The following is a 12,347-nucleotide window of genomic DNA, read 5'->3' as shown; positions in this document are numbered from 1 at the left end:
TGCAGGGACAATCTGCAGATAAGGAGTCAGAGTGGGAAGTCATCTGCCTTTTAAAAGGGTAGGTCCAGGGAAACAAAGGCCCTTTTGTGTATAAATATCAACGGTGGGCTCTGAGCGCTCTAGGGACTGGGAGTGGTCAGGAGGAGGTGCAGCTGGGGGCAGGGAGTGGAATCTACAGGATTTCTACCGCGGTTCTGTCTCACCCTGCCCGCCCGCTCACAGCACCTCTGGAACCTGGGGAGAGACTATGACGCTGTCGTTTCCCAGCTGGTCCACCTGATACGAAGCCAGTATCTCAGAAAACAACTGTTTTGATTTTAGATCATATGAGCAATCTGGCCAGCAGGGAATAAACTAGGAAGACCTTCAGGCAATCTTCTCTGGAGCTCAAGGGGCTCCAGGGGACACCTGGTTACACAGCACGGCCTCTGCAGTCTGATAAATGCTCTGAACAGACTTACCGACTTTGGTCACTGAGTGTAAGAAAACTCTCATGAAGGATCATTACCAGTATGCTCATACTGGACCAAAAACTACACAGGGAAAGGAAAGAGAAGGGAAAATGGAACACTGGATTGTGAAGGATTAAATAAACCAGAGCCCTGGCATTTCCAGGGACAGGACACGGACAGCTGCTCTGGGGATAGAAAATTTCCAAACCCGCAGCTATTACTGTTGTCTTCAGGACACCACCCAAGACACTGGACTCCTCCAGACAACTAAGTTGTGTAGCTGCCCTCAGTCCTGTACGCTTTTCCTTCGAGAACAAGGGTTACTGAGAGGCACCTTTATGGTACTCTCATTAATGTGCCATAAGAAATAAGGTAGTTGCTTAGCCTTGAAAATACAATTCATGAGGGGGCGCCTGGGTGGTGCAGTCGGTTAAACGTCTGACTTTGACTCAGGCTGTGATCTCAGGGTCCTGGTATCGAGCCCCATGTCGGGCTCCCTGCTCAGCGCGGAGTTTGCTTGTCCCTCTGCCCCCCCAAACCCCCACCTCGTGGGCACACTCTCACAAATAAATAAAACAACAAAATCTTTAGAAAGAAAATTCACGAGCTGATAAAACTCACAGTACTCATTGTGCTCTTTGACTCTACCCTACAGAGAAGGGACCTGTACGGAGGCTGGCAAGGAAGCTGAACGGTGACTGTTTTCAACTTCTCACATCCGCTGGTTACTCATCCTCTGGCTACCACAGCAATTTGCAGCCAAGTAGATTTCCAGTATCTTCAAGTCCTGAAAAACAAGGGTATCAAGGTGACAACTGCTCCCACCTACATCATCAAGAAAGCTCAGTTTGATCCTTTACTGGTACTTTGCTGAACACTGCATGTAATGTAACTCATGTGCTTGCTTGCATATTCTTGAGAAGCAAGCACTCTTATAGAGCACTGGGCCACTTGATCCCAAAGCCTGAGATCAGACCCATTATGCCGCCGCGTACCCCTCTTTCTGGCGGCTCAAACGCATCCAGAGTCTTGTGCCAGGTGCTGGGAAAAGGCAAGAGCATCTGAACGGCCACACATGACCTCGCGGACTCCTTGCAACCAGGTGGGCATGGAGTTTCTGAGGCCAGAGCAGAGGCCAGGGCCTCTGGCTCTTTCCACAGCTTCACTGTTGCCCTCTGGAGGAGCTGATAATGTAGAGGAGGAGACGAGCGTCACCTGCCCTGATTCACCCTGCATGCCTAGCTGAGACTTCTGTCACTGGCAACAGGTGAGTGGGAAAGAACCAAGAAACTGTGGATTGGGAAGCTAAGCGGGAGATTCCAGGAAGGGCAGAGAAAGCAGCAAGTGAAGAACCTGCTAGAGAACTGAAAGGCCCTAGGATTTCATTCAGGGCCCTTCCACTGGGAGGCGAAATTCAGTGTCAGAGATGCAGTGGAAAAGGGAGCAAATGAGAAGCAAAAACATGGAGCGAGAAGCCAGGAGTCAGCGTGTCATCAGGGTAGAAGGGGCAAAGCTGGCTTCTGGCAGGGGAAGCCCTGAGCACACTGGGCACTGGGCAAGGCTGAGGGACTCAGGGAGATTCAGAGCAAAGAGAAGGCTCTGTGGTCACCCACCCTGGGCAGTAGCGCTCTGGACAAGGGCAGGGGTTCTCAAACTGGAGCCTGCACCAGCCTCACGAGGAAGGCTTGTGAAACCAGAGTCTCTGACTCAGCAGGTCTGGGATGGGACTCAAAATTTCGCATTTCCCTCAAGTTCTGAGGCAGTGCTAACAGTGCTGCTCCCAAGGCCCCACCACAGGAAGCACTGGACTATAGGACAAGGGCCTTGGACAGAAGTAGGCCTCTCTGAGAAGTGCTGAGACAGGACCACTCTCAAATCCATCTGCCCCGTCACCCCCGCGGCTGCTCCCTCCTCTTAACAGATCTCCCACCTCCCAGTGCCCCCTCTACCCTACGGCCAGCACAGCTTCCTAACACACACAGCCGGCCACAGCCATCAGAGCACAGCCCCAGGGCCTGACAGCTGGCACTGGTCGGGCGCCTCCAAACCCCTACTTGTGCCCTTAGGCAAAGCACCGAACTCTGTGCCCTGTTTCTCTGACGACAAAACAGAGCAGCACCCACCTCAACGGGTATGTGAGGATTATAGGGGCTGGCAGAGCACTTGGAACAGTGCTGCACATTCTAAAGGCTCAATAGCCATGGGCTGATGTCGCTGACTCATTCCACCAGCACCAGCCTTGCAGTCCCTCCAAAAACACCGCCCATAGCACAGCTCCACCTCTCTGCTCAAGCCCTAAAGTGCTGTGTAATGCTGCACCCAACACAGCTTTAAAAAGACAGGCTCCCCACCTCATTCGCTTATCAGTATGGCTCCTGCCCTGCGAACACAGCATGAATAAACCCAGTCATCAGCTCCCAGTCTGGTGGAGGGAGGGAGGGCTGACCCTGGCAGACAGCTCAGTGTTGTGACTGAGGTGTATGAGCTAGGTGTAGGAAATACAGGACAAGCAGAGGCCAGAAGGTTTTTCAGAAGCCTTTCTGACCCCGCACCCCCGCCCCCCCCCCGGCCTTTTTTTCCCAAGAGAGGCCCCTCTAGAGGGACTACCTAGCCAGCTGAGCCTTTCTCTATTACCTGGTGGTCTGCATGTGTCCACATCTGCTCCCCTGCCACCTCATTACCCACTGTGACCCTGACCAGCTGCAAGGGATGAAATCTTCACTGTGTCACTCTGGGGGCAGAGGTGCAGCTGGCATGCAGCACGACATCTCCTGACGCCCGCACCACGGGGCCGCAGGTGCCCCTACTCGCAACGGCACACGCATTCCTGGTAAGCTTTAGACGGAAACTGGCCTTCAGGGACCAACAGCACCCACCTGCTTTGAACAGCCTCCTAGGACTCACAAGACCACCACACTTTCTGGAATCTAACATATCTGCGAATGTTTCTGATCCCAAGAAGTATCTCACATTTGGGTGTACACCCATGATGCAGCTGTTTTGGGGAAAAGTTATCTACCTCATGGTGTATCTTAGAACTGAGAAGATTCAGGGGCGCCTGGGTGCCTCAGTCGGTTAACCATCTGCCTTTGGCTCAGGTCATGAACCCAGGGTCCTGGGATGGAGCCCCCGTCGGGCTCCCTATTCAGTAGGGAGCCTGCTTCTCCCCCTTCTTGTGCACACGCTCACGCTCTTTCTCTGTCAAATAAATAAATCTTAAAAAACAAAAGAATTGAGAAGAATCTTTGATAAAAATGTCCCTGGCAGAGAAGGAGATCCGTCTGTTGAAAAACGGGAAATAGTTTAATGCACAACCATGGCCTTGCCATAAGCCTCTTGCCTCCTACTTGGTTACTTTTTAAGCCTTTAAACATGGTTGTTAAGACCTGTCCTATGACTGTCCCAGAGGCACCCCAACTCCTTGGCCTGCACGCCCTCCCTACTCTCTGAAACCCACCTCCTGCAGCCCTGCAGCCCCAGCAAGACCACCCAGGAGCTCCCCTGGCTCGTTCTCACTCTCCACGCCCAAGGCCAGTCCAGCAATCCGTTCCAAATCTGTTTGCTTCGTTTGGGCATAGTAAGAGTTAGTGGTCAGAGGGCACAGGAAGTTGGAAGGCTGGCCTTAAGGAAATCTACCAAAGGGCTGGATGTCACCAGAGAATGGAGGTGGGAAGAAGAGGGCATTCCCAGCAGACCAGTGTGGGTTGCAGGAAAGGAAGCCTTCACAGACTACAGTGTTCCTAATACTGCAGGGGATAGAGGCCACCAGATTAATAAAAAGGCTGACCAAAGCTGAAGCCCAGACATTACTTGTACTATGTGCAGAACACTGTTTTCCAACACAGTTCATTTAACAGTCCCATCACCTGATAAGGGGGAAGGTATTATTAAGGTTACCATTTTATTTATTATTTTTTTTAAAGATCTGAAAACGCGGGCGCCCGCGTGCACACGCACACGCACACGCACACAAGCATGAGGGGCAGAGGGAGAAGGAGAAAATCCCAAGCAAACTCCATGCTGAGCAAGAGCCCAACGTGGGGATCAACCTCATAACCCTGAGATCATGACCTGAGCAGAAACAAGAGTCAGACACTTAACCGACTGAGCCACCCAGGTACCTAAGGTTACCATTTTACATGCAAGAGAGCTAAGGATGACCGTTAAGTAACCTGCCCGAAGTCCACGACTACTAAACAGTGGCCTGGATTTAAACCAGGACAGTGTGACAGCAGAACCCACACTATTAAATAAATACCATGCCAGAATCAGATGTATTATTATAGAAACAATTTGGAAAATGGATGTTTTCCAGGTTTTCAAATTTACTTTGTCCAGAAACAAAGTCCTTCCAACAATACCATCACTCCATCTCAGCAGATGGCGCCTCTGATCCTTTAGTTTCCAAGGCAAACCCTGTAGTCATTCAGCATGCCATAAGTGCTGTGAGGGCAGGGCACCGTCTACTTTGTACCTAGCTAATGCTGCTCACAAGCACTCATGTTTACCAAGGGAATCAATGACTCAGGAGGTGAGAGTGGGGGTGGTGAATGGTGTCCCAGCCACTAAGAAAAGACCCGGGGTAGAACATGGCACTGGGAATGGCCACAAAAGTTAGAGGCCAAGAATTCCTAAACCCCTGACAGGAAGGTAAGGACAATTCACACCAAGGTAGCTAGCTAGTCACAGAGCAGGAGTGACGCTGTAAAACTGAATCAGGGAAGGGAGAAAAGAAACAGGTGTTGAGGGTAGACGGTTTTAGCTTTAGAAATGCTGGCTATGAGATACCTAAAGGCAGCTGCAACATTCAGGAGAGAGAACTGGAGTAGAGGTAGAGACTTTAGAATCTGTGTTTAAATTTGGGGAGTCAGGTAGCTTAAGAAGAGCCTATAAAAAGAATAAAAAGTCAGAAACAAAGCTTTGCGAGAATCTGGAGGCATCACTTAGACCAAGCCATCATGTCAAGGAGGAAGCAGCAGTCAACAGGCAGGGGAGCTAGAATGAGGCCAGTGAGGCGGCCACAGGAAGCCAGTCACTGGTGACCCAGCACGTGCAGGCCCAAAGCGATAGGAGTTACTCAAGAAACAAACAGGCTGGGGGGCACCTGGGCGGCTCAGTCGGTGAAGCGTCTGCTTTCGGCTGAGGTCATGGTCCCGGGGTTCTGGGATCAAGCCCCATATTGGGCTCCCTGCTCAGCAGGGAGCCTGCTTCTCCTCCTGCTTGTGTGCATGCGCTCTCTCTCTCTCTCTGACAAATAAATAAATCTTTAAAAAAAAAAAAGAAAGAAATGAAATGAAACAAGCAAACCGGGTGGGAGTGGGGTGTGCAGAAGGAGAGAAGCTGCCCTAGCTTAAGACTGTGTGGGTGGCGTGAGAGAACAGAAGACAGCAAAGATGAACGGTTGGATCATAACTCACCTCCTAACCCACACCTCAGGGGCAGGACACCCAAGGGTTTCAGAGATCTGTGTTTAGAGATCCTGTCCCGTGTGCTCTGAGGGCCGATGGGAGGCAGAACAAGTCGGAATGCAGACTAAGAGGAAGTAGGGAGACCAAGAGAACCCCAGGCAAGGAGAAAGCTGTGTGGCTTGGAGGAGGTGATGGCAGAGCACTTGGGGGGGGGGGGGGCTAAGAGACCACTGCAGACTGAACGGTCCAATCATTCTGTTCTTGTGAGAGATGGGTTTTTTCCCATGAAGTCATCACAGACACTACAGAGGATGACCCCCACTCTAGCAGGAGTGACATGTCATCACGTATGTGGTGCATGCCTTCAGACACAATGGCTAAAAACAGCTGGGCAGGGAGGAAGCAGGAAGTGTGGGACTGGAGCTGGTTCTCCCACAGCCAAAAATGGAAGAGTCAGCAGAAAAGGGGTGGCAGGGGTGCTCCAGAGATGGAGGAAAGTGACTCTTCTGCCAGGGGCCCAAGGGAAATCTAGGATGAGCAGCTCTGTCCAGCCGAGGCGCGCGAAGCCCTCCCTCATACCACGCAGGGCAGCCAAGGCTGACACAATTACCCACAGATGCCTGAGACCTAACTTTCCACATGGGTTCCACAATCGCCAAGCAATCTCGATTCTTAGGCGGCTCCTTGCGCTTTTCTTTCTTTCTTCCTTCCTTTCTCTCTCTCTAAGATTTTATTTATTTGGGAGAAAGAGCATGTAAGCACGAGCAGGGAGAGGGGCAGAGGGAGAAGCAGACTCCCCGCTGAGGAGGGAGCCTGATGCGGGGCTTGATCCCAGAACCCTGAGATCATGACCTGAGCCGAAGGCAGACGCCCAACCGACTGAACCACCCAGGCGCCCCTCTTTGTGCATTTTTCTATGGAAAGATGATGTGCAGACACCTCAGGTCACTCATTCCGTGTGCCAATTACAAGGCAGTTCTCACTATAAACTCATAAATAGCCACTCTGAGACACATGGGCAGTCTCCTGTGAGTATGAATGAGCTAGCCAGGGCAACCTCTCTATGCTAGCGTGGTTAAAGCAGATAGAAGCATAAATCCTACAAAATTTCATCAAGGAGGAGCGCCTGGGTGGCTCAGTCATTAAGCGTCTGCCTTCGGCTCAGGTCATGATCCCAGGGTTCTGGGATCGAACCCCGTATAGGGCTCCCTGCTCAGTGGGGAGGCTGCTTCTCCCTCTCTCACTCCCCCTTGCTTGTGTTCCTCTCTCACTATGTCTCTGTCAAATAAATAAATAAAATCTTTAAAAAAAATTTCATCAGGGAAATGCCAATTTATCAGGTACTGGCTAGTACCAATTGTCTACCCCACATCTCCCCTTTTAAAACCCTAAACACGTAATCATTGCCATGTTATTTTAAGTACTTCCCTAAATGGTATTTCAAAAGTAGAATTACAGAACATGTGTTAAAAAGCAAGAATATATTAAAGACTGTTGTTGTGTATTGCCCAACTACCCTTTTTTTTTTTTAAAGGCTATTTGAGAGAGAGACTATTTATTTGAGAGACAGGGGGAGAGGCAGAGGGAGAGGCAGAAGCCAACTCCCTGCTCAGCAGGGAGCCCACTGCCACCACACTGCGCTGCTTCAGCCCAGGACCCTGAGATCAAGACCTGAGCCAAAGGCAGATGCTTAACTGACTGAGCCACCCAGGAGCCCCCGCCCAACTACTTTTGTAAAGAATGTCAAAAATACCCGAAGCTGTTGGCAATGTACCAGTGCCCAGTACAGCCTGCCCTCCTGGGTAAGTGAGCATGAGCATTAAAGTTGCCAGTAAACTTTCACTTCAAAGCTTTTTTTTTTGTAAAGTAGGCTCTACTCCCATTGTGGGGCTTGAACTCATGACCCTGAGATCAAGAGTCACATTTTCTACTAACTAGAACTAAGCCAGCCAGGCACCCCTCCCAAGCTTTTTATTTTTAAGATTTATTTATTTTAGAGAGAGAGCAAGAGAGAGTACGCATGAGGGGGCAGAGGGAGAAGGAGAGAGAGAATCTTAAGCAGATTCCCCACTGAGCACGGAGCCCAACACCAGGCTCCATCTCACCACCCCGAAATCATGATCTGAGCAGAAATCAAGAGTTGGACACTTAACCGACTGAGCCACCCAGATGCACCCCACCCTCCCAGCGGGGAGACACTTTAAATAGACAGGGTTTAGTCGATTACTCAGAAATGCTCTGCAGTGGACACAGCCCCAGAAACATCTGTAAGGAATTCGCCTATAGCAGGATCCTCAGTCTCTCCCATCCACGCTCTGGGATCTCTGGGACACACCTATGACTCAAACACAGCCAAAGCAGATCTTGGCTCCTTCTCTTCTCAAAGAAGCCATTCTTATGAATTTCTCTATAGTTTCATGTGCAGGATTATGAGGAACTCCCTCCAAACATTAGGTTGACCCTCTTGTCGATGAAACCCCTGGGAGCGGAGACACCTTATTTCTCTAACAGCAGTGTCTGATGCGGTTATATCACTAACTGATTTGGAGGATCTTATCTCAAGATAAAAAGCTCTTGCACAGCAAAGGAAACAAGTCAACAAAATGAAAAGACAACCAACGGATTGGAAGAAGATATTTGCAAACAACGTATCAGATAGATGGCTAGTATCCAAAATCTATAAAGAACTTAACAAACTCAACACCCAAAGAACAAACAATCCAATCAAGAAACAAACGCACAGAAGACATGAAAGACATTTTTCCAAAGAAGACAAACAAATGGCCAACAGACACACGAAAAAATGCTCAACCGAACTCAGCATCGGGGAAATACAAATCACAATGAGATACCACCTCACACCAGTCAGAATGGCTAAAATTAACAAGTCCGGAAACGACAGATGTTGGTGAGGATGTGGAGAAAGAGGAACCCTCCTACACTGTTGGTGGGAATGCAAGCTGGTGTAGCCACTCTGGAAAACAGTACAGAGGTTCCTCAAAAAGTTGAAGATAGAGCTACCCTACAACCCAGCAATTGCATTCCTGGGTATTTACCCCATAGATCTGAATGGGGCACCTGCACCCCCATGTTTATAGCAGCAAAGTTCACAATAGCCCAACTATGGAAAGAGCCGAGATGTCCAACGATAGATGAATGGATAAAGAAAATGTGGTGTATATATACACAATGGAATATTACTCAGCCATCAAAAGATGAAATCTTTTTGCAATGACGTGGATGGAACTAGAGGATATTATGCTAAGTGAAACGTCAATCAGAGCAAGACAATTATCATATGATCTCACAAATATGTGGAATTTAAGAAAACTGAGGATCACAGGGGAAGAGAGTAAAAAATAAAACAAGATGAAACCAGAGAGACAAACCATAAGAGACTCTTAATCATAGGAAACAAACTGAGGGTTGCCAGAGGGGAGAGGGGTGGGGGGATGGGACAACTAGGTGATAGACATTAAGGAGGGCATGTGATGTAATGAGCACTGAGTGTTATATTAAGATTAATGAGTCACTGACCTCTACCTCTAAAGCCAATTAATACATTACATGTTAATCGAATTTAAATTAAAAAAAATAAACATATGGATGGGGGGGAGAAACAACTGGGAAGATATCAAAAGATACCAAATCCAACCAACTCCTTTGTAGAAGGGGACAGCCTGGAAGTGAAACTGAGTGGCTCTCTCCACCTCCCTGACCGCTAACCTAATTTGCTCTCAGCCCTGGTGGCCTGGTGATACAAACAAGGCAATTTCTGGAGGCCAGGAGCAAGGGTGTATCACAAAGGAAACCTAAGGATCTATCTCCTTTCAGAGGTTGAAAAGATACCAGAGGCCAATGGAGCATATCAACCTCAAGTGCTGAGGCCATCAACAACTTTCCACTCTTCCCTGGAAAGTGACCAAGGTCACTTTACCCGTGAAACTCACAGGGGGCAGGCATGCTGGGTCTCTGTCGATGGTGCCTGAACACAGAGCCTGCCAGAAAAAGCCAGTTAGGAGGCTTAGATGCTTCTACTGAATCATGAACCTAGTAGGGGGTGTGTGGAATCAATCTAGAACTACTAAAAATAATCAAGGCCCAGGCCCTGAAGGTGGTGGGGGGAGGTGGTCAGAAGCTTACAAATATGATTCTATGGCCTATACCTACAGCAGGGAGCAGCTGAGCAGTGCCCCACTGTGGGAGCTCCCTCATTTGCATAGCCGGGCTGATCTTAAATAGCCGCTCCCCACTCCCCACCCCCCACCCCCCGCCCCCGATCCTCAGCACAAGTCCTTCCGTTCCCCTCCAAGCAGATGCATAGGTGGACTGGCTAAAGAATGCCTGCACACAGTCACCAAAGAGCTAGCCAAACCCAATTCTCTAGGGACACTAACTAATCTTGGCAGTGGGATCCCACACCTGGGCTTGTGAGCGGCAGAAGTCCTAATCCAGAACCTCAACTCTCCTTCAACCCTCTACCTAGGAAGTAAAATAGGGAGTCAATGGTCCTTGGCCTCCAAGACAAAGGTGGCAGCTGGGATGCTTCATAAAGTACAGCAAGTTCCCGACTATGAAGGTAATGCTCTAAAAGAGATGGAAAAGGGGCCAGAGGAAGTTAAAAGGCTTCACATGGTAGCCTAAAAAAAATTACCAGGCTCCAAAAGGTCCAAGAAGATTGCAAATGTTCCCAAACGATCACATCCATCTCCTTCACAGAGTAACCTCCCTTCCCTAACCCAATGCTAACCTTTCTGGCCTCATCTGAAGTTACAGATATGTGTATTCCTAAAATATACCACACAATACAAAACACCACAGGACTTACGGAAAAACAATGAAATTAGGGGTACAGCACTAAAAACCTTTGTCAGTGTCACATACACACAAGTCAAGAATCTAACATAACAGAAGCACACCTCTGCACATGTTAAATGGTCAGGAGATGCACAAATACTTTACAAGGTTTGCAGCTTGTGAGTTATTGGGAAGTAGGGAGAATTTTTTTAAACAAAAGATGTGTATGGGTGTGGCTCATAACACACAGTCACCGAGAAAGCTGGTAGATGTAGGAGGTGTGTACTTTCTACAGTCAATGTGACTTGATTCAGCTCAGTTCAATTTTCTGTTTTCATCTAGTATTTCCCAGAGATGAAATTATGCACAAAACTCAAAATCCCCGTTCAAACTATTCCTAGTCTATCAATCCCACTGCAACAAATCATGCTTCCAAACAAGTGTTTAAAGCAGAACTGCCGGTACTTTACTCTGGTACCCTGGCCGTCAGGCCCCTGCTGAAGGCTCTTCCTAATAGCAGGGCCATAATCTGATCCACGCTGTCCCCCTGCCTTCAAGGGTCCCACACCCCCTCCCACTTTGGGAAACTCCTGTTCATCCTTCAAGACCTACCTCACAGGTTCCTTACCTTTCTCCTGCTCCTCCTGGCCCTAATCTACCGTTTCTTCTCCTGTACTCAACATGGTCAACCTGACTCCAAGTCCAACACTTACCGCAGTGTCCCCTTCTCTTAGCACAAACAGGCTGACTACATAAATCATGACTTTCTTCCACTGAAATTAAGCTATCAAGGCACACCTGGGTGGTTCAGTCAGTGAAGCGTCTGCTTTTGTCTCAGGTCATGATCTCAGGGTCCTGGGATCGAACCCCATGTCGGGCTCCCTGCTCAGCGGGGAGTCTGCTTCTCCCTCTGCCGCCCCCCCCATGCTCTCTCTCTAATAAATAAATTCTTTAAAAAAATTAATAAAATCTTAAAAAAAGAAACCATCAAGCTCATTAGATGCTTGACAGAGATGGCAGAGTATTTTTGAGGTGAAAAAAAGGATGAAAAGGGGATATGGAACCTTACATTGCAAGTAAAAATACAGTCACCATCAGGAAACAAAGGAAGACTTAAAAACAGACCATCACCATGGGAGAAAAGGAAAGAGCATCTCATCTCCACATAATGGCTAGAAGAGATCTCGGTGTTGTGAGTTTGAGCCCCATGTTGGGTGTAGACATTACTCCAGGAAAGCCTTAGGGTCACAATTTCATTTTACACAAGGAAGCTACTGATAATACTTATTCTGAAATATTTTCAGGCCTTTCCTACCCTGCACGGTGTTGGTAGGAATAATAAACTTGACAACCCTTATTGATACCCGGGGAAACAAACCCTTCCAAAGGTAATTGTGTAGCAGCACTCTCCAATCCAACCTCACGGGCTTTCTCACACTTGAACTCTGACCTCGGGATGCAGCGGTATCTGTGCTGTGGGCTTCCTCCTCAGAGAGGGAAACCTTAAAATGCCTTGCTCTACAACCCCCAAAGCCCTGCTGAGAAACAAGCTAGTCAGAAAAGGTAAGTTACAAGAGCCTATGTGTGAATTAGACCTCATTAAGTAAGAGTCAGCCCTGTCACATCTACAGAAGCCACCTAATTCAAGGTCAGTGAAAGATGTAGGTAAATCATTTCAAAATAAGACACT

The 12,347-nt window shown here is 48.6% G+C and overlaps 1 protein-coding gene across 3 annotated transcripts in view; it reads right to left on the bottom strand.

Moving 5' to 3' along the window:
- The window catches only part of RNF4 (ring finger protein 4), a 35,176-nt gene that overhangs the window by 18,674 nt on the left and 4,155 nt on the right, over positions 1–12,347 (bottom strand). For all 3 annotated transcript variants that reach the window (XM_027597621.2, XM_027597623.2, XM_027597622.1), the window contains exon 2: positions 1,074–1,239. In XM_027597621.2, coding sequence (XP_027453422.1) covers positions 1,074–1,082 — 9 coding nt within the window. In that variant the 5' untranslated portion in view covers positions 1,083–1,239. The remainder of the gene's footprint in view (positions 1–1,073; positions 1,240–12,347) is intronic.

The sequence above is a fragment of the Zalophus californianus genome, chromosome 2 (genome assembly GCF_009762305.2).
Source record: "Zalophus californianus isolate mZalCal1 chromosome 2, mZalCal1.pri.v2, whole genome shotgun sequence".
Classification (NCBI taxonomy): domain Eukaryota; kingdom Metazoa; phylum Chordata; class Mammalia; order Carnivora; family Otariidae; genus Zalophus; species Zalophus californianus.
This window is presented reverse-complemented; position numbering and strand designations above follow the sequence as displayed.